Raw genomic sequence first — 23948 nt, forward strand, 5'->3', positions numbered from 1 at the left:
TTTATTAGACATCTGAAAGCACACAAATTTGTATCACAGGGGTGTTTTTCTTTCATTACTGTCTTAATGAACAATTGAGTAAAATAAATTCACAGATTTGTTATTTTATGCATATGTTGGGATACACAAAGTGAGAATATTGGTCTGAGACAATAACCAATAGTGTCCAGAGTCTTTAAGTCTTCTTAACATTACCAATTAAAGAATGAGGTGTACAGATATAGTTTATGGAGAGTGGACTTTGTTAGTCGATGGACTTCAGTATTCGTCTATTGCTGTTGAAGACAGGGAATGAGCTGAAACTCTTAGCTAAAGGTCAACTACACGAAACAGAACAGAAATGGGCTGTGGAACAAAATATATTGTAAAAAATTCAATTAATAAAAACAGTATTTCAGAGAGAATTCTACCGGGTCCAAGTCGACTCGTATAAACAAATTCAGATCTATATATTGCACGAAAGAGAGAAAACAACAAACTGCAACAAAATCTATAGTAAATAATATTTCTATTCAAAACAAATCTCAGAGAATATATTGTAAAAGTGAATTTCAAAGCTTCGTCCAGAAGAGAAGAGAAAAGAAGAAGTGTTTGGGTTGTAAAAAGAAATATATATCATCTTCCGTCCAGTAGAGATGAGTGTATGTTTAAAGGGACACGTTGCCCTGGATCGGTCGAGTTGGTCTATGAAAAGCGTTTGAAACCGTTTGTTATAAAATGCATATGATTTGATAGATGTTTTAAAAGTAGTATATAATAATCCACACAAATATGCCTCGAAATTGCATGGTTTTCCTTATACATCATGAACTAACACAGCCACCATTTTGTAGAGTTAAGTTTTTTACTCCATAAAATGGCCGACCTTGTTTGTTCGCAAAGTCAAAGGAAAACCACACAATTTTGAGGCGTAGTTTGTCTGGATCATTATATTCTACTTTTAAAACATCTTTCTAACCATGTCGAATTTCATAACAAATGGTTTTAAACACTTTTCATGGACCAACTCGACCGATCCAAGGCAACACGTCCCTCTAAGGTTTTATTTTTGTAGGTGCTTTGTCTATAGTGTAAATTTATGTGTGCCAAGTGTGAGCGATATTCTATATTAATAATTAATCGATAAGTCATGGTATGATTATTAATCCGTCCACTGGTTAATATGTACAATTGAAATGTATTTATGCACTTTTAATATGGGTGTAATTTAAATGTGTGTTGTTTTTAAAGTTTAATTTGATTCACTGTTGTTTTGGAGATTTCAAAATGAGTAACGGGTTTGCACAGTGTAAGGGTAGGGGTCAACTTGAAATGTAACTTTACCATAAATTAATTGTTCATGATGTTGGGAAGTGGAGTGGTTGGTTAGGTTTTCATTGTCAATAATTTAAATGAGTTCAAATGTGCTTTCTAACGACTAACGTTTCCAATTTCTCATGGCGATTTCGACCCCTTGCACTGGCATCACACACAGCCACTGTGTGCCTATGGTCTGTCGTGTTGAAAGTTTAAATTCATCAAAATATGTGAACAATTTTATGGCTCTGCTTTTGCCGCCAAATTCTGCACTTACAAAATGGTGGATGCAAAATATATATTGTATTATGTGATGAGTACAAGTGAATTGGATCAGAAAAACTAATAACTAATAAGATTTCATTTCTGGGGGGAAACATTTTTCCAAAAGGAATAATAATTCTATGCATGGATTGAAATCTTGTTGAAGGAAATGATTTTTTTTTTTAATTACCAAGGTTTTAAAGATTCAGACATAACCTTCTAATTTCAGTTCACAATTCCTGTACTTACTGAAATAAGTTTTGAGCTCAGTGCCTGAAAACTTTCAATCAGAAGGAGATTTTTTTAATTTGTGAAAACCTCACAGAGATTCTTTCCAACTTTTATGAAAATTATTCCAGTATCCGACTTTCTAAATGTCTGAATTTTTGTGACAAAATCTCTTTCAATCTTGTGTACATTCCCGTTTTATGTCAAGTTGCAGTGATTTTTGGTTCTTCAATGAAAACTTTAGGATGATAAGATTTGTGGGGGAAACTGAACTTAATCATTTGATTCATGAATTATTCATTTAAAATTCCAATGATCGTTCCTGAATATTCATTAGTACTCTTTACTATTCAAAATGATATTATTATTATCTGTGTGCCACATATCACATCCGTCCAAGTGATCTAGATAAACAATTGAAGTGAAAGACTCTAGTTAAAAAATAAATAAAATAAAGACAATATTAATTATGGTTGAGATCAATCTTCCGTCCGGATGTTAACATTTTGTAATTTTCACGTTTAATTTGTTTGTTTATCGACATAAATTGGAAGTATACCCTGTTTTGTTTTTATTTCTTTAAATCATTTATTTTAAAGCTGCCCTATAATCGATTTTTTTTTAATTTTGAAGTTGGGGAACTTTAAGTCGGTATAATTTATTTTATTTACCTTTATTGTCACTTTATTTATTAGAAATGCCCCAAATGTTGTTATGGTGTTTTTTTTCAATTTAATATTAAAACAAACATTTAGAATGGCCAGATTCTACAAAAATGTATTCCTAGTGCCTGAGCCAAATAACTCCAGGGGAAACAAGTTTTGACTTTTAAAAGTCCAAAAATAAGATGACTTTATTTGATGTTCCAACTAAAATACTATACAACTAGTCCACTATACTTGTATATACTTTTGACAAATGACTTGTATATAATTTATAAAAGACATAATTTTTTGTACATATTGTATTTTTCAGCACATTTTGTGACATTGATGTCATGTTTGAGTTAAACTACAAAAATTGTAAATATGGTATTCATATGACTTTCACGTCTCATTTGTTCGAGATTTTTGTTCTGCTTTGGAAGCAACTGAAAAATCTTCACTCCCGAGAAAGAAATTCACACAAAATTATTCCTTGAATTACAAAAACAAATTAAGTTGTGCTTAATTATTTTATGGCAAGCTGGCCTGGCCTTTCAATTTATCAATTTTTAATTATTTTTGAGTACTTTTAATTATCTGTTGAACTTGGTGTTAGTGGTTGGGTTTTAACACACTGTTCTAAAAGTTAAAACAGAACCTGTAATAAGTGGCCAGTCAGTATGTGATAACTGATTCTTTGTGTATATTTTATCCTGTCTATTGTGACCACATGTCACTGAATTTTTGGGGATCTTTTTTAAGAGTTTTTGCATCACTTACTGTTTGTTCTAAACACTTTAATTGTAAACTTGTAATTGTTTGCACAGTGTGGATAAATTTTTAGTTTGTTTTCAGTTGATTCCGTCCAACTACAACGGTTTTTAGTTTTAAAATCGCAATCTTTTTCTATAGTTGCTTGTAGAAGTAATTTTTGACTAAATTTTTAAATTTCGATGTTAGGAATTTATTGTCGCAAAGTGTGCATGTTTTCCGATGGGATAATATCACATTGTATTTTAAATGCCTTGTGCATTGTTTGACACTACGTAGTTAATACTTGAGTTGGTTTAAATTTAAACTCACGCACATATAGATGGAAAGTTCATGCCAAATTTTTGCATGATAGTATGGCGTAAAGTTGTTGCCACAAAATTTTTTGTTTGGTAATGATAATATAAAGAACCCCAGTCTTAAAATTAACTATTGAGTTTTAACTCGTAGCATAAAAGCAAGGTCCATACTTAAAAAAATTATCAAAAGTTAAATCCTTGCATGATTAGTCGGTGAATATTGGAGCGCTTGATGCAACTCAAAGCCAAATCCCAAGTTCCATGTAAAGATGGCGTATATCTGTCCATGTCAGTGCACTTGTGAATGCAAGTTTTCCATTCCAAAAATTTCAATTAAGGCAAGAAAATGTTAACAAATCAAACTTAGCACGAAGTCCAATTAGTTACAATAATTGTAACGCTCCGGCGAGGGTCCAAGACCCGAGTCTTTGAGTCGACCCTCGCCGGGGCGTTACCCGAGACCCGAGTCTTTGAGTTGACCCTCGCCGGGGCGTTACCCGAGACCCGAGTCTTTGAGTTGACCCTCGCCGGGGCGTTACTGTAATTATTGTAACTAGAATAGAAGTCCGATGTGCTACAGCTGCTTATGACCATACATTCCCCAAACAAAAAAACAACCACACAGACATTCCTTTGTACAGTGGAATAAATCAAACACTTTTATGTACAATTTAGTATAATTTATTTATCGTCTTTTCCTGTGTGCCATACAGCTTAATATTTGGTTGAAATAAAATTGCTTGAAAGTGAAGTTAACAGAATAGTGGTGTCTAACTTTGTCTTTTTTTTTTCTTTAATCAAAGTAGTTGGATTAAGCAAAAAAAAGTCACTCCTCAGTTGTTTGCCACACCTGAGCACTGGAGAGCAGAGCACTTGATTCAAACTCTGGTGCTTCTGACCAGTAGAGTGTGGGTTCGAGTTCAGTCGAGACACTTGTCCTCGAGCAAGCACTTAACCATTGCTTCATCCTTCGGATGGGACGTAAAGCCGTTGGTCCTGTGTAATGCACGTAAAAGAACCCAGTGCACTTTTAATATCGGAAAGAGGAGTGTTCACCCGGTGTTCCTGGTTTGATTAACTTGATAAACCATTTTTACATAGTGCTATAACAGGAGTACGACTCCATTCAAGCGTACCCCTAGATACCTTGCAGGAAAATACTGAATGTTAAAACTCCTTTAGCAGGAGAAGCTTGCTAAAAAGCAGTATTTTTTGTTTGTTAAATTGGGCCATCCCTGAATCACAGGCTGCACTGAATGCTTCGGGGGATACAAATTTTGTTCTCCAAGACCAAGAAGATGATCAGAAATTCTGGACTTAGTGGGGAGAAGATAATCATATTATGTGACCTTTTTAATCATAAACTATAGAGGGCGCTTCAGAATGTTGTTTGTAACATTTATGCCACAAGAGGGCGCTTTTCTTTGTATATAAACACACTGCTGGCACATGTGGGGACCATTTCCCAATAAGATGTCAACCAAGAATGTTTGTGCAATCATGGGGAGGAGTTCAAACTGCTAATAAGTAAGTGTTATCATTTCACATATTTTCACAACTCGTAACACTTTGTACTAGTTGTTTCCCTCCTTCTGTTTCTGTGCCATTGCCCAGTTTACTCACAAATATTTAAAATTAATTGGCTTGAACCGTTGCCTACAGCTGTTCAACAAAAAATTGCAGCGCACATGCATTGCCTGATATAACTGTACTATCTACTATATGCTTGAACTTCAAGCCAAGGAAGGATTTCTGCAAGGGAAAAGTTTCCGTATGGTGCCACCACTTTTTCATTCGATATGAAATAATTTAGTATCTAATAAACTTCAATGAGATATCCCTTTTTGTAGAAATTAGTGAAAAAGTGGTGGCGCCATACGGAACGTTATCCCAGTTATATCAGGCAATGCATGTGCGCTGCAATTTTTTCTTGAACAGCTGTAGGCAACGGCTGAGGTTTTTCTTCAATACAGGCATGTCACATGGTAGTAACACTCTTGTTCCCAGCTGACTAAAAACCATAGACCTTGTATTAAAATCGCAAATACTTAGTCTATGGCTATGCACCTCATTCAACAGCAAGCGCTTGAGCAATGGGTATTTGCGAAAAGGTCTATTGTGGTCCAGTGGTTAGATTGCAAGACTTGCACTCACAAAGTTGTGGGTTCGAATGTGGATAACTTTCTGTATCCTGCCACCACTTTTTCACTCATTTTTACAAAAATAGATATCTAATTGAGGTAAATTAATTGAGGTAAATTAGATACTATATTATTTCATATCAAATGAAAAAGTGAAGCAGAATCTTTTCTAAGTATTGTCGTCTAGGTACTGAATCACAGTTTCTTGATTTGTGCAGATCAGAGCCGTTAAACCAATGTTTGTATGAGAGAGATTGGCTGTTGCCAGCTTGGCGTTTATATCCCCTTGTGGGAGTTCCCCAAGTTCCCTTGACAGAAAGATCATCCAAACAAACAACCAACTGAGCTCAGCATTTTCCAAGTTATATTTCTAGAGTTTCAACAGAACTGGAAGACAAAATGGCCACCTCTCTTTCATTAACAAATTGTCCATGAGCCGAGATACATTACAGGAACAATGATAGTCGTGTCAATTTATTAGGTTTACACAGACGACAAAACATAACTTCCAAAATACATACATATATAATGATGTAGGTTAAGGTACAGGATCAATGTCATTTTTAAATGTGACATGTTTCTGTTTAAAGGCAGTGGACACTATTGGGTAACGAGTAACCGGGAGAGGTTGATAGCATAAAACATTGTGAGAAACGGCTCCCTCTGAAGTGAGGTAGTTTTCGAGCAAGAAGTAATTTTCCACCGATTTGATTTTGAGACTTCATATTTAGAATTTGATGTCTCAAAATCAAGCATCTGAAAGCACACAACTTCATGTGACAAGGGTGTTTTTTCTTTCATAGTTATCTCACAACTCCTACGACCAATCTCAAGCTCAAATTTTCACAGGTTTGTTATTTTATGCCTATGTTGAGATACAGCAAATAAGAAGACTGGTCTTTGACAATTACCAACAGTGTCCAGTGTCTTTAAACTAGACTTTCAAGTACAAAAAAAATGATAATTTCAATTTTTCAAACATCTTTAAATTCACCAGGGCAAAAAGTTTATTGAGCAATTCTGTTGAAAATGTTTGCTTACACCCAATTGTTGTTCAGCCAGTAACCTGATTATGCCGAGTTTATTTCAATGAAAGCTTTATGAAGCTCCTTGTTAAACCATGGCTTCAGTTTTGACTTCCGATTTACCTTCTAGCCACAAGTTTGAAAACCTCGTACCGCAAGCAAACATTTTCAAAATATCTGACAAAGCCCAATCCCAATTGTTTTGAAATAAAAACCAGTAAGTGAAAAAATACATTGACTTAGTCCTTGTTTCTTCAGGAAAAATCACACTTAAGATCCAACAAAGTGCCAACATATTTTTAAACAATGGACAAACAAGACCTGAATAATTACTTCAAAGTCAGAAACAAAAAATACCTGTAGCTTTGCTTTCCCTGAAAGATTCTTAAAATCTGTCCTATTGTTTGCGAGTCATATTGGGTTGACTGTAATTTCATGGCAGCCATGTCCTGTCTTGCCAAAGTGCTATTTAAAAAAAGGAACAACACAAATGATGATATTCAAACTGAATGGAAGATTCCATTCTCAAGAAGTAGTCTTGCCTGGGAGGGGCTGAAAATCAAGGACTACTTCCCCCATGGTCACAATCGACCATTCCATTATTAGGCCTGGATGCACTGACAATCATGAGCGTGACGGCAGCACCACATTTCTAAAGCTGCTTGAACACAAAAAGTAGCTAAGCATAACATAATTACGCTTACCCTAATATGGTTACCATCCAAACTACCATGTCACAAGTATAATTTGTAACTGTTATCCTGCTCATTTCTGCTTAGCAGACAACTGTTTTAAAGCAATATTTTCTGTTTAAGCAGCTCTACGAAATTGGGCCCATGTTTGGGCAGTTAGTGGTTGATGGTCGCATGGGGCTGTGTCGTGAAGCAGTGTACTCCAACAAGTGCCCCATTACTAGGCAGCAGTGAGGGGACAAAATGGATTGGCCAATTTCTCTCAAACAGCAAGAGGAAATATTTGTCACTGCTTTTAACACAAGGTGATAAATAAAAAGTTTAAACATTGGACAATTGTGAAGTGCAAAGAACAGGAGGGGGGGGAGATAAACAAAGACCCACTGAGGTCACATTTCAGAGAGCTGATCAACAACACTTTGATTGTTAAACCATATAGGTTAAACCCATGTCAGATTTTGTAACATTTTTAGGGGCTCGTCAGTCATACAAGGTGGTCTATTGAAAGGGGTTAAAGTTGCATCTCCCAATATTTCACCTAAAGACCATTTTTCCTCTGAACAAATTTTGAGAGATAATGCTGTTTGAAAAATGACAAAACTAAAAATATACGCCTTGCATATTTCATTAATTTTTCTTGTTGATGCAAACTGTTCCAAGTTCACCACTTCTGGTCAGTCCTGTCAGGGGCAGATTTCACAATGACCTAAAGATTGATCTTAACTGCAAATCAATCATAGTTGCCAAGTAAAGTGTGATGTCACAATACAAATCACTATGGTAATAATAACTACATTTTATCTTGCCATGAATTTTATTGCTTTGTGAAATCGGCCCCAGGTCCTGACACTACTCTAGTGTATCTTTTAGAGTTTTATAGTTCTGTTTTTAAAAACAGTTTTTTCTTCAGTGTCTAAAAGTAAGTTTGGCTTTTTCCTGAACTAAACGCAAATAGCTTTCTAACGTTTAAATATATTTATTACCATCAATTTGGATTTTAATGCTGTTGGAGGACTTGGCCAAATTTCATAGAGCCGCCTTAGCACAAAGCAATTACGCTTACCCAAATAAGATTACCAGCCACAATGTCATCATTTAAAATGTGCCATTAGTGACTGGTTTCCTGCCTATTTTTGCTAAGCAGAAACTTAAGCATGTTTTCCGCTTAATTTAATCAAGTAGCTCTTTGAAATTGGGCGCTGATGTCAACAGAGTACCAGTACAAAACATAAACTGAATGCCACTCAAGCTGGTAACCTATTTCTGCTTACCAGTATTTTTCTCTACGCTTTATAGCATATGCCAACCAGCTCTCTGAAACGGACCCTGAATTTAATTTAGGTAATTTTTAAAGCAATATATTTTTGCTTGTTAAATAAAGGGTGTATGGTGTGGGTCATTAATTAAACACATGAAAGTATAATAATTAATAGCGCCTTCATAATCTAAGGTTGCACTGTAACCTTAACATCTGTCTTAGCTCTTCTTTCTTACTTTTTTTCTTTCGTATATTTACATATTTACAAGATTACTATTATGCCTGTAATACACTTTTGGTACACTTTTTTTTTAAAGTTAAATTATCTTAATTTCATCTATGTAGAAACTCTGTGACAAAATTGTAAAATGATACACTGTCAACAATTTTTTTTTACTGAGAGTGCAACCTTGCTTTTAAGTAATACGGGGGTGGGCACAAGATAATTGGTTAAACTCTAACTTACATTATCTCTTCTTTTGTTTTACTTAAAGGACTAATTAATGTGGCACTTGGAAAACAGGGGTCATCAAAGAAATAATTATCAAAGGTTGTACAAACTCAGAAAAATAAGTTAAATACTTTTACCCAATGTTTTTAACCTGACAGAAATAATTGTTATGTGTGTTTAAAATCTGCTTAGCACAGAAAAGTGTTGTTAAGCAGAAAGAGGCTATCAGCCAAAATGCTGTCGTTCACATTGTTTATGGGTTGTGCTCCTGTTGCTTAGCAAAACAAATATGGTCAGTTGTATTTTCTGCTTAAGTGGGCCCAAGTTCTTTTAATCAACACAGGCACAAATCATTGATCTTTGTAGCTATAGTTGCTGCTTAATAGGTTAATCTGCTTAGCAGATATCACCGGGGAATCAGTGGCAAATAAATACAATTCACATTGCATTTTGGCTGGGAACCCGTTTCTACTAAGCAAAAGTTCTTTGTGTTAAGCAGATTTTGTTGTGCAAATTGGTACCCTGCAGCCGTGCTTAATAATTAGAAACACGCTGCAGGTAACCAGTGCCTGTTTTACTACAAACAAACATCCAGGGCATTTGAGAACATGCCACGACCTGTAACCGCTATCACAAAACTAATTAATTACCTCCAATGATGTCATACCAAGGTCATTACTCAGTCCAAGGAAATGGGTTCTGACTTCTTGCAAATGGGTTCCATGCAACAACGTCACACCTTCAGCCATTTTGTTATTCCGAGGTTTCATATTCCCGGTGCTTGTAACAATAACATGTCCTTGCCACGACGACAGCGACGAAACAAAAACAACTTAAAGAGCTCACTTTGCACACTTCAGTCGTAGTTGAGTGTATATATATATATATATATATATATATAGTCCATCAGTTCCAATATTCACTTCTCTTTCTTCATTTTGTTCAGAGAAGTTTTTTATGTAGCAGCTCCCAGACCATCATCTTCCGGAAGTAAGGCATATCGTGCTGGCAAATGTAAAAAGAAAGGAAGAAAAACAGGAAAAATTAGCAAAGTTTTAATCATTCTGTGACATCATCATAACCTGGGACCAGGGCTCGATTTCAAAAAGCAATAAAATCAATCGTAAGGCAAATAGTCAGTCACAATAGTGAATTTTATTTTGACATCACAATTTACAAAGCAACAACGATTTATTTGCAGTTACTATCAATGTTGGCTCTATGTAAAATAGGCCCCTAAAGTGCTGTAGCGAGTTCACTCCACGCGTTAACCCCTAACTTTTGGACTAAAGACCCGACCATATCCCACAAACTGACAACACCAGTGTCAGCAAAACTTTTACCTGTGTGAATGTTATTCTCTTGTCTCTAGATACGTAGTCGGCAAACTTGCAGGCAAACATACCGCAGTCGCTGCCGTTCATCTGTTGCGGAATGTCCTTGGGACAGGAGAACGTCCATCCGGTGATATCATAGGCCGAGCCTTTCTTATCTTGGTGTTCATCAATGAGATAATCTCTGCAAAAGGGAGGGAGAAAACAAGGTATGTTGGTTTTTATTGTATGGGATTCAAGGGATTGCATGGTGAGGTATCAATAGTCTCCTGACCATGATTGATAAGAGCAAGCTAGTCGAATATTGAGACCAGTTAGGAACTCACTCCGCGGTAGTGATGTTAACAACAAGAAGTCCTTCAATCCACTAAAGCAAAAGCCCGACCGATTTTATACACCTTCCGCCGAGGTAGTAGTAGTTAAAAAGCAGAATAGTTCTCTCTTTTTTTCAGAATTGAGAAGTCTCTAAAATTCTGAGAATCTACTGCGCAGTAGTAGAATATTAAGCAAGACAAGTTCTCAAAAGAACATAATCTACAAAGCAAGTAAAACCATGGCGTTACCGCAAACCAAATATATGAGGAATTTTTATTGCCGTTAATCCAAACCCAATTAGAATATTTTAGCAGGTTAGGTCTTATTTTGGTGGATTGAGGCATCACAACCAAACTCATAATATTTTAATTTGTGCAGTAATGACATAAAGGCAAAGAATTTTTATTTTGCTTCTTAACCAACAGCGATGTGTGAAAAGAGCTGCATAAATAACTCCTGTCCTACACTACCCTGAGTCCTGAAGAAAAACATCCACAAACACTTGGGATTCGAACCCACAACTCCCATATCCCATTTTTATATGTCACTACCCTCTTCAAACAATTCAGCTCAAACCATTACCAGAAGCCCAATCCAACTGCATTGAGCAATATTTTGTTTGAGGATTTGTGTTATAACACTTTAATAATAGATTTGGCTTTCATATACGTTCATCAAAGACTCTCGGTCTTTTCAGAATTAAAAGTTTCTATCATAACCAAAAGCTGATGGACTAGCGAAACAACCGGCTATTATCTAATGCGCTGCGTTCTTGACGTAGTGGCGCTATATAAATGCCCTATATGTATGTATGTATGAAATATTTAAAGGCATACCTAAGAGCGTCTAAGCACTTCTGATTGTGTCCACCCATAGAGTCAAAGTAGGTGATGCTCTTACTTCGAAAATCAATGGTCTGTAAATAAAAACAACAAAAACAATCAGTGATGTAATAAGGGCATCCAGGGATTGCAGGAGTTAAACTGGTCACCGGGTATGGTCATTGGATACCAGTGCTTTGAGACACCCACTGGGTGTGGTGAAGTGCAATACAAGAACTTTTACTATGTACTAGGGTGAGATTTGAGGAATGTAAAAATGACTGAAAAAGGCTCGTTCGAGGACCTAGGTTTCCCCTAATTCTAGACCTGGAATCTCCCAGATGTTACAATTTCGTTTTACAGACTCTGTGCATCACCAAACTGCAAGTTTGAACACAATGTGGACTATTTCTTTGATGACTACTGAACTTCTTTCTAGAAAATGTCAAGTCTCGAAGAGAGGATATCTCTGTTTGTATGCCTCAAACTTTGTTCTTGAAGGGGCACAGCAGTTCTCCTCTGTTAAGGGGCACTCTGTTATGTTAACTTGTATTGGAACTTTGCAAAGGACACCACAGCAAAAGTACAGGGCACCATGGCAATTGCTGTGGGTGCTGTTGGTTATTTCCGAGGCATGCTAAAAGGATCAGAAGGAGTGTTGCAGGCTTTGGGCTAAGTAATAAGAAATGAAGAGCAACTTACAGCCATACACCAATGCATCCCGAGGTGGATGGGCACCAGGATCATGTCTTTGGCAAAGATGTCCGTCTTCTTCGTCCATCGGCGGAGTCCCGTCTGACCTTCCTTGAGGAGTTTGGGATAGAAGAACGTGTTGAAGCAGTGGAGAGAGTTTGGCTGCTCGGGTCTCTCCACCAGAAGATTCATGTAGAAGTTGATGATCTAGTTGGGTAGAGAGAAAAAATTGCAAAATCGTTAACGACCTGACGGAAACAAAATCGCCTGGATGGAGGTCTTTATTATAGAAACATCCTTGGCCTCAAACAAAGAGGTCTAACTCGGTTCATAAGCTGATCAAGGACTATCAACCTCTACCCTCGCAGGTACCCATTTATACTCCTGGGTGAAGAGAAGCAATTATAGTAAAGTATCTTGCTCAGGGACACAAGTGTTGCGACCGTGGGACCCGAACCCACACTCTAATGACTTAAAGACCACAACTTGAATTTGATGCTCTAAACCACTCGACCATAACACCCTTACCTCATCATTCAGCCAATTCAGCCCTTGTAGCGTGGCCATGTCCTTGCGTGTCAGCCGTAACCGGAAGCCCTCGGTCAGGACCTCATTGGTCGGCTGTCCCTTGAGGGCGTTGTTGACCTCGTTCAGCATCTCCTCTGTCATCTCAGGGAGTTCATCTTCCTCCTCCTCCTCCGATGATTCATCCAATGATTCTTCTTCAGAGATCTCGGGGGTCGGAGGTTCCTCGATCACGGCGGCTCGTCGTTCTGCTATTTTCATATCTTCCGTTATCTGAGAGGAGGCAATTTTTTGGTTTATTTTTTTTTATTAAATGTGGCTGAAAATCCAAGGCAGGCTTGTATCATCTTGCTAATTTCATTTCATATTTTTCGTAATCTGAGAAAAGGACAATTTATTCTTTTTTTAAACGTGGCAGAAAACCCAACGAAATCCATTGCTTGTATCATTTTGTTATTTTCATATTTTCCGTTATCGAAAAAAAGGCAACTTTTGTTTATACATAGCAGAAAATCCAAGGAAAGCCAATGCTTGTATCAGCTTGCTTTTCCAGGGATACACAGGAAATGTTCAAATGACAATAACAAAATAACTCGGCTTGATTTCTTCACACGTCTTCCAATCTAACAACACCTTAAAACCTAAACAAATTTTTTCACATACTCAAACAAGAAATCAGCTCGACCAGAAATATTGAATAACAAAACACTTGCTTCAATGTGAAAAATATTGAGCACCTACCTTTTTCGAAATTTGTGCAACCTGTTCATCTCTCTGAAAGACAACAATTTAAGAAGAGAAATAGTTTAATAAAGACATTTACCGTTGATGTTAAACCTAGATATAAGAGATATACATCAACAGTTTTTTTTTAACAGGTAATGAATAACTTTTCTTCCAAGGAAAGGAAAGTTTATTTTATTCATTACCATTTACAAAAACTGTCCAAGTCCAAGATTTTAAACGATTGATCCCCAAGCTCGGCCAGTCTTGTTAAACCATCTAATTGAAAAATCACAACTTACTTGATGTTTGTAGACGTTAACAGTCGCTCTTTCCTTCTCAACATTTTTATCATGTAATCGAACACTGCTCTCAAACCGGTCCTTCCTATAAATGAATAATTCAAATGACACCGATGAATATTGATAAAATCCCTTTTAAAAAAACCTTGATGCAAATAATCAATCAATCAATCATAACATTCGTATGGTGTCATATTCCAACAATCATTGCTCATGGCACCGTACAGTAAGCTCTTGCAAACAGGTGAAATTTGAGTGGCGTCTTAAAAATATGTATTGTAGGTGATTGTCTGTACATTGTTATTATTCGAAAGACTGTTCCATATCCTGGGGGCTGCATTAGAAAAGGCGTCGTCACCCCAACTGCTCCCACTCTCTGGAACAATCTCCCCCATCACATTTATTCTATCAACTCCTTTAAAGGGAAGGTACACTATTGGTAATTTGCAATGACCAGTGTTCTCACTTGGTAAATGTATCTCAACATATGCATAAAATAACAAACCTGTGAAAATTTGAGCTCAATTGGTCATCGGAGTTTGAAGAAAATGATCAAAGAAAAAACACCCTTGTTGGACGAATTTGTCGCTTTCAGATAGGAATAAAAGACTTCTAGCTAGAAGTCTTTTATTATTTTAGTGAGAAATCACCTCTTTCTCAAAAACTACTTTGCTTCAGAGGGAGTCGTTTCTCACAATGTTTTATACTATCAACAGCTCTCCAATGCTTACCAAGTCAGTTTTTATTAAAGTTAATATTTGTTTTGAGTAATTACCAAACGTGTACCTTCCCTGTAAATCATACAAAAGTGCCATAAAAACCCACCTCTTCTCTTTACAGCATTAATTACCTTGCTTGTGTGTTAATCATTCAGTCAATTGTACATAATTTAACAGGTTATTTATTTGAGTTATTTGTAAAGCCCCTAGAGATAACTATATATTAGGTGCTATATAAATTGAATATATTATATTATTATTAACTGTGTTTGCTTCTAGGAATGAATAATGCAGAATTGTCCAAACTAGAGTGTTAGTTCCAAGATATTTTATGGTAGGTCAGTAGGTTGGTCAGGTATGCTGGACCACAAGAATTCAGACATCGGTACATGAGCCGCATGATCTTGTATTGAATTTGTGACTAATATTTATCCCCAATACTTACAGATCTTTGACCCAGTCTTGCAGTGCGTATGGTGACGAGGTTAAGCTTCGTTCGAACGCCGTCAGCTGCGATAGTTCTCTGGTGGAGGTGGATGGCTTGGGGGCTGGCTTGACCGCAAGGATGATCGGTGACTCGGACCGACTGAAATCTGAAACATCAAAGGGGTAAGAACATTTTTTAGACACAATTGGGCAAAATTCCTGTAAAAGGAATAAAATAATAAGTGTCGTGTTGATAAAAATGTCACACAAACCCTTTCCCCAAATTTTTTTTTCAGGACTTTGAAAAGCAGCAAGCCACATAGTAAGTTGTAAAACTAAAAGTTACATGCAGCACTGTTATAAAGCTAATTAAAGTTAGAAATTGAAATCAAATTTTTGAGGGAACCAGGTCTCATCGTTTGTGAATAACATGGAAATTTGGGCGGAAATCTTCATGTTGACTCTGTCCAGTTCCACATGCATGGTCCGATGTTGATAAAAAGAACAAATTGTTTGGCTGTGGAGTAAGGAATCTGTCACACTTAGCTCCTTTGTTGTGAACTCCAACTTAATAGATGTTAAGGTTCGAATCTCATCCGGGTATATGCCTGTGGTTTTTTATACACAGAATTTGGGAAAGTACTGAGAAAACAGTGCTAGCACACATCGGTGTATTATGAGTAAAACCAAAATTAATGAACTATTTATGTACCTTACAAGTAAAAGACAGCACACAGAAAAACCACGACAATTAACACAGCCAAATAGTAAAATTTGCAAAAAATCTGTCACATTGACTGATTGGAAGGAGTTCCAGGGTCTATAGGCATTAACTTACTGGGTTGGGCGGGCGTGGCTACTGTGTGCCTGCTAGAGTACGGCGTAGCGCTAGGACTAAGTTCCGAGACAGGTGCATGAAGGCGTAGTCTGGCAGCTTCCCGGATCTCCTGTTGGGTGTTGTACTCATGCGGGAGGACTCTGGTTCGGTGAAGCGTCTTCCCCTCTGGGATCTTGGGTCTAGCGATGACGGAACCCAGTTCGGTTGATTCTTGGATTCTCCTATAAGCATTTTCAGGTTGAATTAAAGAAACAAATTACTTGAACGTGCGCTCTTCTGATTAACGTGCGGGCACTCTATCAACTGAAGTATCTAGGTCGATGTTGGAAGTCTCTTGGAAAACAATAAGTAATTCTGAAAACTGTTTAAGCTTCTGGGCGAAGGTTTTGTGCTTGCTTTCCACGAAGTTTTTTTTGTCCAGGACTTTTAAAATGGCTCCATATGCAACTTTCAAAGTAAGCCAATATCAACTTGCAACATTTCTTGACAAAACACAAAACTTTTTGTCGTCTTCACAAAAATGATGATCACAGGTTTTGTTGTAAGGTATGTAGAGGAAACATCTATTCACTAGTTTTGGATTAAGCACAATAATACAGTCAATCGGCACATTCTGGGGGTTCAATCATTTGCAACCGTGTGCCCATGGGAATGTTCCGTTACGACTAGAACGCACTTGACTTTGAGCCGCTCCCTCATTCAATCTGTTTGATGGGAATTAATTTACTTGCAAAAGACAATGACCATTCCCTTTTAAAAGTACATAATAAGGATGAAATTGTCATTAAAATGTTACCGTTTGGCGGTGTTTCTCGTCATGGTTTTCTGCGTGCTGTCTTTTACTTGTAAGGTGGAGTTCATAGCAAAGGAACTAACGTTAGCCGTTGTAAACTGCTGCAATAAATGCTGGTAATTCTGAAGCTGATCTAAACGCACACACTGCAGAAAATGATCGGGGAAGGATACAGTGGTTACAAAGTACCAAAGACTTATTTTGTTTAGAATGTAGACTTCAGAAGAATGGTATCTAAAGGGCTTGAAGTTAATACTGGACCACCACAGACCCGAGGCCATTAATTTTAGCCCCCACTCAGCACAAGTCTTATTCTCACATTTCTTTATCCATTTGTTGAGTTATAAACATATATTGCACCTAATTTCACTTTCCCAACAATATAATATATAGCCATAATCTGTGTTAAAGCAATCGCACGACATCAGGAAAAAATATCGGGAAAACCCACCCTTGTTTCTGCATGTTTCGCCGTGTCATGACATGTGTTTAAAATAAATACGTTATTCTCGATATCGAGAATTGACAATTGTTATAATGTTTTCTCAAAAAGTAAAGCATTTCATGGAATAAATATTTCACGGGAAGTCTTTCACCAACTACCTTCTGTAAACCCTGTAAGTTATTTGTAATCTGTGAACTTTTAATTTTTGTTCTGTTCAGAAAGTGTCCAATGGCTTTAAAAAATTGACTATTTGAAGAAACAGAAACGCGCAAAGTAAAACTCAATTTAGTTGAGACCAACTTTGGTCCCGGAAGTTTGAACTATGTGCAAGACTTGCACAGTCTGTTGCAGTGATCTTGCGGCGACTTTTAAATGAAATAGGTCATTAAGTGGCTATGGCTGTAATGACCAATAGCCTGATCCAGCCATAGCCGCAGCCAAATCTATCAATCCATGGTCGACTATACCTCACTGGCTGTTGACTGACTCCTTCCCCCATCCGATGATACACTGCTTTTCCGTATGTGGGTTTGAGGGAACAATTTTTGGTTGACGGAGGTGTAAGAGTTTCCGATGGATGGCGGGGCTGCTTGGGTTGGTAGAGGCCCCTGGTGTCTGGGTCCATTATTGGGACGACTGGATATCATCTTCCTGCAAAAACACAAATTTATAATCATGATTGAAATTAATTTCATAATTTTGACTATGACGATACTATTCCCATCTAAATCAAGGAAAACCAGGTGATACTTTTTTATTCAAAATTTGATTAAAAGTAAATATCTTTTCTTTTGCCTCAGGTACAAAAACACGCGGGTGTAACTATCATTCAGATGATAGGTTGTGATACTAGCGGAAACAACCACCCCAGGCCTTGGACTTTGCTCTTGAGGGAGTGCAGCAATTTCCCTCTGGTAAGGGACACTTCTTTGTATTGAAACTTTGCAAACGGCAAAGGAATAGGACTCTGAGGCAATAAACCGATTGCGTGCTAGATTTGAATATTGTCTAGTACATTGACTTGCATGATCACAATTACCACTTACCTTTGAATTCCTAGAGCCAGTTGCTTCGTCAAATGATTCGGTGCAAGCTTTTGCATAGTGAACATGCATACACAATTCTGAGTGAGTGTGTATGACACAATGGTACCAGGGTTTGCTCACATCTGATGATTGCTATACAAAAGCTTCCTCAAAACATTTAGCATAGCAACTGTCTCTATAGTCTGAAGAATTCAAATGTAAGCGGTAACTTGTGACTAGAAGCAAGTCATTGTACCAGACATTATGTAAGTCTAACTAGCAGAAGGCTTATTCCTATGCGTGCTGTGGGTTAATTGGAGGCCCGAAGCTCATACGGATCAGCTTCTCTTTTGACAGATTGGAACACTAGCGATAACAAGACCCCAGGCCTCGGACTTTGCTCTTGGAGGAGCGCACCAATGTTCCTCTGGTAAGGGACACTTCTTTGTGGAAAAATGTTTTGAAACTTTGCAAAAAGCACACTGGTAAAGGCACAGGGAACCATGGCAAATGGTGTGCGTATGGTGGGTAAACTGGACATAGACGCAAGCAATGAATTTTTTATGCTACCGGTGTAAACATAAAAACTTGCAAGCACAGAAAAATATTGCTTAACAGAAACTGGTTACTTAGTAAAATTTCATAAAGTTTTCACTGTTAACCCACGATTTTTTTTGATAAGCAAAGAAATGTGCTAAGCAGTATTGTCTGCTAGACAGCTTTATAAAATCAGCCCTGATCAGCTGCTTTTTTATACCTATTAACAGGTTTTGGGTGATTCTTTGACCGGCAGGATGCGCTACTGTAACTGGATGAGTTAGGATCTGCCAACTGGTGGTGAGTTGCTTTTGACGTTCGACCATCCTCACAATCTCTTGATGAGAGGGCGTTGCCTCTCCTTGTATCTAAAATCAGATTCAAAATGATATCTCAATGAAAAACCAATGTTCACGACACCACTATTTTGATCAGTCAGCCCTACATTTCACAACTCTGCTACAAGTGATGTATCTTGATTTAAACAAATATTATTTAAATGTGGATTAACTTTTGCTGATCTGAAAAACAGTAATTCAGTTCAAAACCTGTGCAGTTGAATGGTTTCAAATGGTCGGCCAACACACTGAAAAATGGTAGTAGGAGTAAGAGGATTTAAGGAATCAATATTCATGAACATTCATGAATATTCATGATTCTCACCTGGTCCTTGTGGATGTTTCCTTCTGTCCCTTGGGCCCGCCTTCTCCCTGATTGGTTGCTTGGATGCGGCGACTTTGGGTCTCTGATGCAGTGGGCGCCTCCGTAAAAGCTGCGACAAAATAAACATCATTAGGATAACCAATGTTCGTCCCTAGCTGATAAAATGTAAGCCAGCTTTTTAACATAACCCTCCCACAGTTTGACCACTCAATATCACACGGTTTTGAGTGATAGCTGTATTAATAATTAATCTGCACAATACAAAGATATGTATGTGCACAGTTGTTTCATCATACACAAACTGTAGTTCAAATTTGTTTGGTCAGCTCATGGAAAAGTGGGAGGGTTAAAGACAGTGGACACTATTGGTAATTACTCTAAATAATTATTAGCATAAAATCTAACTTGGTAACGAGTAATAGGGAGAGGTTGATAGTACAAAACATAGTGAGAAACGGCTCCCTCTGAAGTGAAGTAGTTTTTGAGAAAGAAGTATTTTTCCACAAATTTGATTTTGAGACCTCAGATTTAGAATTTGAGGTCTCGAAATCAAGCATCTGAAAGCACACAACTTCGTGTGACAAGGGTGTTTTTTCTTTCATAGTTATCTCGCAACTTCAATGACCAATTGAGCTCAAATTTTCACAGGTTTGTTATTTGATGCATATGTTGAGATACACCAAGCGAGAAGACTGGTCTTTGACCATTACCAATAGTGTCCAGTGCCTTCAACAATTGTACTTTGTTTCCTCCATCTAAATTCTGGGAATCATTAATGATTGCCATTTATTAGTTGCTTTTAAACATTGTATCAAAGCACCTTACACTGTGTACCCATGTTCATATCATGCTTCCTGAAACAATTCCTGTCGAGTATGCAGCACCGGTGTGGCGGTTTCAGTCTTCCGCCGTGTTCAGTTTTCTGGGTGACGTAGTCGGACATATCAGCACGTTGTTCGAACGGTTTAAGCCTTCCGGCGTGTTAAGTTTTCCGGGTGACCTGTCAGATACCGCCGCGAGTACCCTGGCGAGTACTGTAGTTCTCTCAGCAGTGACCCCAAATTGTTTATAATTACGATTATTTTCTGTGTAGTCACATAATCTCTTACCCCATCTTTACATGTATTCATGGGTACAACTTTAGGCAGGCCACACTCTGCTTGCATAAAAAACAACTCATACGATCCACGCGTTTGCCGCTAGTTGTACTCGACTCGTGGACGCCGCCATGACAGCTACCGGAGGGTAACGGATGACTCAATACGGCACTAAAAATTGACTACTTTCGCTTGCTGTGCGCAGGCATCGCATGACGTAATGCTACCGTATTTGGTCATTCGGAAAACTGAACACAGCGGAAAGTTGAAACCGCCACACCGGCAGCCAAATTGGAGTACAGGTTGCGAATCATTCACACCAACAGTCTCTACCCTAACAAGTACCCATTTACTCCTGGGTGATGAGTAGCAATTACATATCTTGCACAAGGAAATAAATGGCACGACCGGGATTCGAAACCCACACTCTGATGTCTCAGCCATCAAAAATAAGTATTTTACCTGTTCAGGGTTTTCTTGCACGGGTTCTTGGGTCACTGATGTGTGGTTTTCATATCCATTCTGCATGTCGACAGGACGGTAGAAGTAGTTCTCACCAAATGTCGTGGCTTTCTGCTTTATCCAGGTAGCAACTTTGACGATGGGACTGGTGGCTTCTTTTGTTGTAGTAGCAAAAAAGAAAAATCCATTTCTAAAAACATTTGTATGACTGCATAATTTCATTTTTTTTTATTCACTTTTGTTTTCATTAATTATTTGCTCAACCAGTTCTTGATTATAAATTATTGTACAAAGGTTTTTTATATTATTCTCCCTTTTTCAACGACATGGCAACATGTGGATTTGAATAGAATTAAACTGTCAGAAGGTAGGAAAATGTAGCAGTGTCAACTTGTGCATCTTGAAGCCAGGGAGATAACTTGAATTACATTCAACATAATGGGGGAAAAGTGCTCATAATCAGGGAGATTTTCTAGTTTGGAAAGATTGATTTGTTTTAAAGACAATGGACACTATTGGTAATTGTCAAAGACCAGTCTTCTCACTTGGTGTTTCTCAACATACGCATAAAATAACAAACCTGTGAAAATTTGAGCTCAATTGGTCGTCGAAGTTGCGAGATATTAATGAAAGAAAAAAAAACACCATAGTCACACGACGTTATGTGCTTTCAGATGCTTGATTTCGAGACCTCAAGTTCTAAATCTGAGGTCTCGAAATCAAATCTTATTTCTTTCATTCCTTTGGCCCAATTTTATGGCTCTGTGGTGGATTTCACAAAGGTAGTCCTAACTAAGGACTAGTCCTAGGCAATGCTAAGAGATAGGACCAGTCCTAAGTTAGGACCAGTAACTAACTAACTTAGGACTGGTCCTATCTCTTAGCATTGGCTAGGACTAGTCCTAAGTTAGGACTACCTTTGTGAAATCCTCCCCTGCTTACTTTAGACTGGTGCTCTCATTGCCACCAATCTGTTTATTGAGTTAGTGTCCAGTTCTGTTCCAGCTATGAAAGCACCAGAAGTTTATTCAAACTGCCTCTAGCTACCGGGCAATCTCTGTGGTCTAGTTGGTATGACACTGCTCTAGAATTGCAAAGGTTGTTGGTTTGAATCCCACCAGAGTAAAAAATATGCATTTGATTTTTTTTAACAGAACTAGGGAAAGTACCGTGTATACAGTGTCGAGTATACAGCGCTAACACACATCGGTGTACATGTATGGCCCATGGGAAAATCAAAAATTTATATACTTTATATACCCCTGATGCAATTTAACATCTATTGAACAGAATTTAATAGATGTTAAATTTGCATCGGGGATAAAGAATATTAATTTTGGTTTTTAGCACTGTATACTCAGTACTTTCCCGAGTCCTGTGAACAAATATCACAGGCATGTTACTCGGGTGGGATTCGAACCCAAGTTTATTGAAAAACAAATTTGTTATGTCATTTTAAACATGATTATTGATCTGGTCAAAATGAGGAACCTTTAGTTTGGCAAGGGGTTCCTATGATGATTCTAAGACGTTTTGTCTTCATATGAACTCACCGTGGCTGTGTTTGCTTCGTTTGGCCTGTGGTGTCTCCAGGATATCCTGTTCCACATGCTGTCTGTCGCTGCTACAAAAAGGGAACAAGACCATTTTAACATCGGAATCAAAATAGCTAGGTTTTACAAGTTTCAACCTCATTGTTTGATATTGAAATCATTTGAAAATCATTGTTTAAGTATGAAATAATATTAATATGGTAGAAATATCCTCAAATCACAAGACAAAGAAAACATAACAGTGTCAAAAAATGCTGAAAGGTTTTAATTGCAGTGTGACAGTTCATAGTTTTAAGTTAATAAAAACTGCTGTTTCGCCGGGGAGATTGTGTAGTGCACTCTTTCATTTGAGTAGACAACATTAGTTATATAAAATTTATAAATAAATGTCCAAGTATAGTATTTCGGACTCTTGCTATGTAGCCAAGTGGAATTGCCTCTGCTTTTACTGCTTACATATATGTTTGAATCCTTGCTGAGACAATTTTTGTTCAATCCCAACAAACATCCCCAAAATTACGAACTTTTAGTCCTCCTAGAAGAGAACAGACACGGGAGAAGAGTTTTTGTGTCACGCTACCACTTGTTATACGATTTGAAATAATATATCTAATTTACCTCACTGAGACCCTTTTTGTAAAAATGAGTGAAAAGTAGTGGCAGGAAACGGAAAGTTATCCCAGACAGGATTAAAATATAAACACTACTAAAATTAGTAATTTCTAAGTAAAATACAGTTTATTTTTTATTTTTTGTGGTTCTCAATGATTTATTTTACAGGGAAATGAAGTAAGAAATTGCAATATAGGCCTAGAAAAAATAGAATTTTTCAGATAATTTTCCCAACCAAACCTTTTTTGGTAAAGTTTCCGTTTCCACGCCACGACTTTTTCATTCGATAAAATGGTTTGAAATAGTTTAGATAGTATCTAATTTACCTAAATTAGATATCCCTTTTTGTAAAAATGAGTGAAAAAGTGGTGGCAGGCTACAGAAAGTTATCCACTATTTTTCCACTCAATTAAGTGATATAGGCCTAGCCCTAGGGTAACTTTCCGTATGGCGCCACCACTTTTTCACTCATTTTTACAAAAAGGGATATATCAATGAGGTAAATTAGATACTATATTATTTCATATCGAATGAAAAAGTGGTGGCGCCATGCGGAAACTTTTCCTAGGCCTACTTTTACTTCACTTTTTTGATAAAATAATAATTAACTTGAGTTTAACTTAATTTTTGTTAGTTTGACATGTTTAATAGTTTTAATTTAAGCTTTTTTAACTTTAGTTTTATTAGACCTAATAAAACTCTTTAACTTTCTTGCAAAATCGGATAAGTGATCGCAATGCAAGGTTTGCAATATTTAGAGATATATTAATAATGAGTGACTCGTATTGTGTCGGAAATACAAGCTTATACCATACTTTGATTATGGTAGATACACAATGCTTTGCAAACTACGATGTAAAACGTAAACTAAAATTACCTTCCCCAACTGCGTTTTCTCTGTCCAGAACCCGAAGGCGTCCCGTCAGAACCAATCCAAGTTCTGAAGGCAGATGTTATTTTGGACACCATCAGGACACCAATTGAGACATCGGAGTG

General features: G+C 37.3%; 1 protein-coding gene and 1 long non-coding RNA gene across 4 annotated transcripts; one reads left to right on the top strand and one right to left on the bottom strand.

Annotated features, from left to right (window-relative positions):
• The first annotated feature begins 987 nt into the window (after nt 1-987).
• On the top strand, nt 988-23944 carry LOC117300349. 2 transcript variants are annotated; one of them, XR_004520164.1, is made up of 6 exons: nt 988-5029; nt 10442-10612; nt 14949-15110; nt 17804-17917; nt 18796-18865; nt 23858-23944. It is a non-coding gene; the product is annotated as an uncharacterized LOC117300349 (long non-coding RNA). The 2 variants fall into 2 exon arrangements; XR_004520165.1 differs by lacking the exon at nt 23858-23944 and adding an exon at nt 18386-18458 and having other exon boundaries at nt 18796-18886.
• On the bottom strand, nt 6554-23946 carry LOC117300347 (sentrin-specific protease 1-like). 2 transcript variants are annotated; one of them, XM_033784110.1, is made up of 16 exons: nt 23830-23946; nt 22341-22408; nt 20788-20945; nt 19229-19337; nt 18786-18933; nt 17471-17654; nt 16562-16704; nt 15766-15986; nt 14947-15094; nt 13783-13867; nt 13499-13531; nt 12761-13030; nt 12242-12439; nt 11555-11634; nt 10413-10587; nt 6554-10074 (listed from the first exon to the last, which is right to left on the bottom strand). In XM_033784110.1, the coding sequence occupies exons 1-16, from the start codon at nt 23919-23921 to the stop codon at nt 10012-10014; spliced, it is 2175 nt and encodes a 724-aa protein (XP_033640001.1). In that variant the 5' UTR covers nt 23922-23946; the 3' UTR covers nt 6554-10011. The 2 variants fall into 2 exon arrangements, with proteins under 2 accessions (XP_033640001.1, XP_033640000.1); XM_033784109.1 differs by having other exon boundaries at nt 22341-22411.
• Nucleotides 23947-23948: the final 2 nt, after the last annotated feature.

The sequence above is a fragment of the Asterias rubens genome, chromosome 15 (genome assembly GCF_902459465.1).
Source record: "Asterias rubens chromosome 15, eAstRub1.3, whole genome shotgun sequence".
Classification (NCBI taxonomy): domain Eukaryota; kingdom Metazoa; phylum Echinodermata; class Asteroidea; order Forcipulatida; family Asteriidae; genus Asterias; species Asterias rubens.

Coding starts and splice junctions, on each gene's coding strand:
- LOC117300347 (XM_033784109.1), bottom strand. CDS start 23,921: ATGGTGTCCAAAATAACATCTGCCTTCAGAACTTGGATTGGTTCTGAC. Junction 13,868..14,946: donor CAAGACTGGGTCAAAGATCT/GTAAGTATTGGG, acceptor ATTCATTTATAG/GAAGGACCGGTTTGAGAGCA. Junction 10,075..10,412: donor AGAGAATAACATTCACACAG/GTAAAAGTTTTG, acceptor TACATTTGCCAG/CACGATATGCCTTACTTCCG.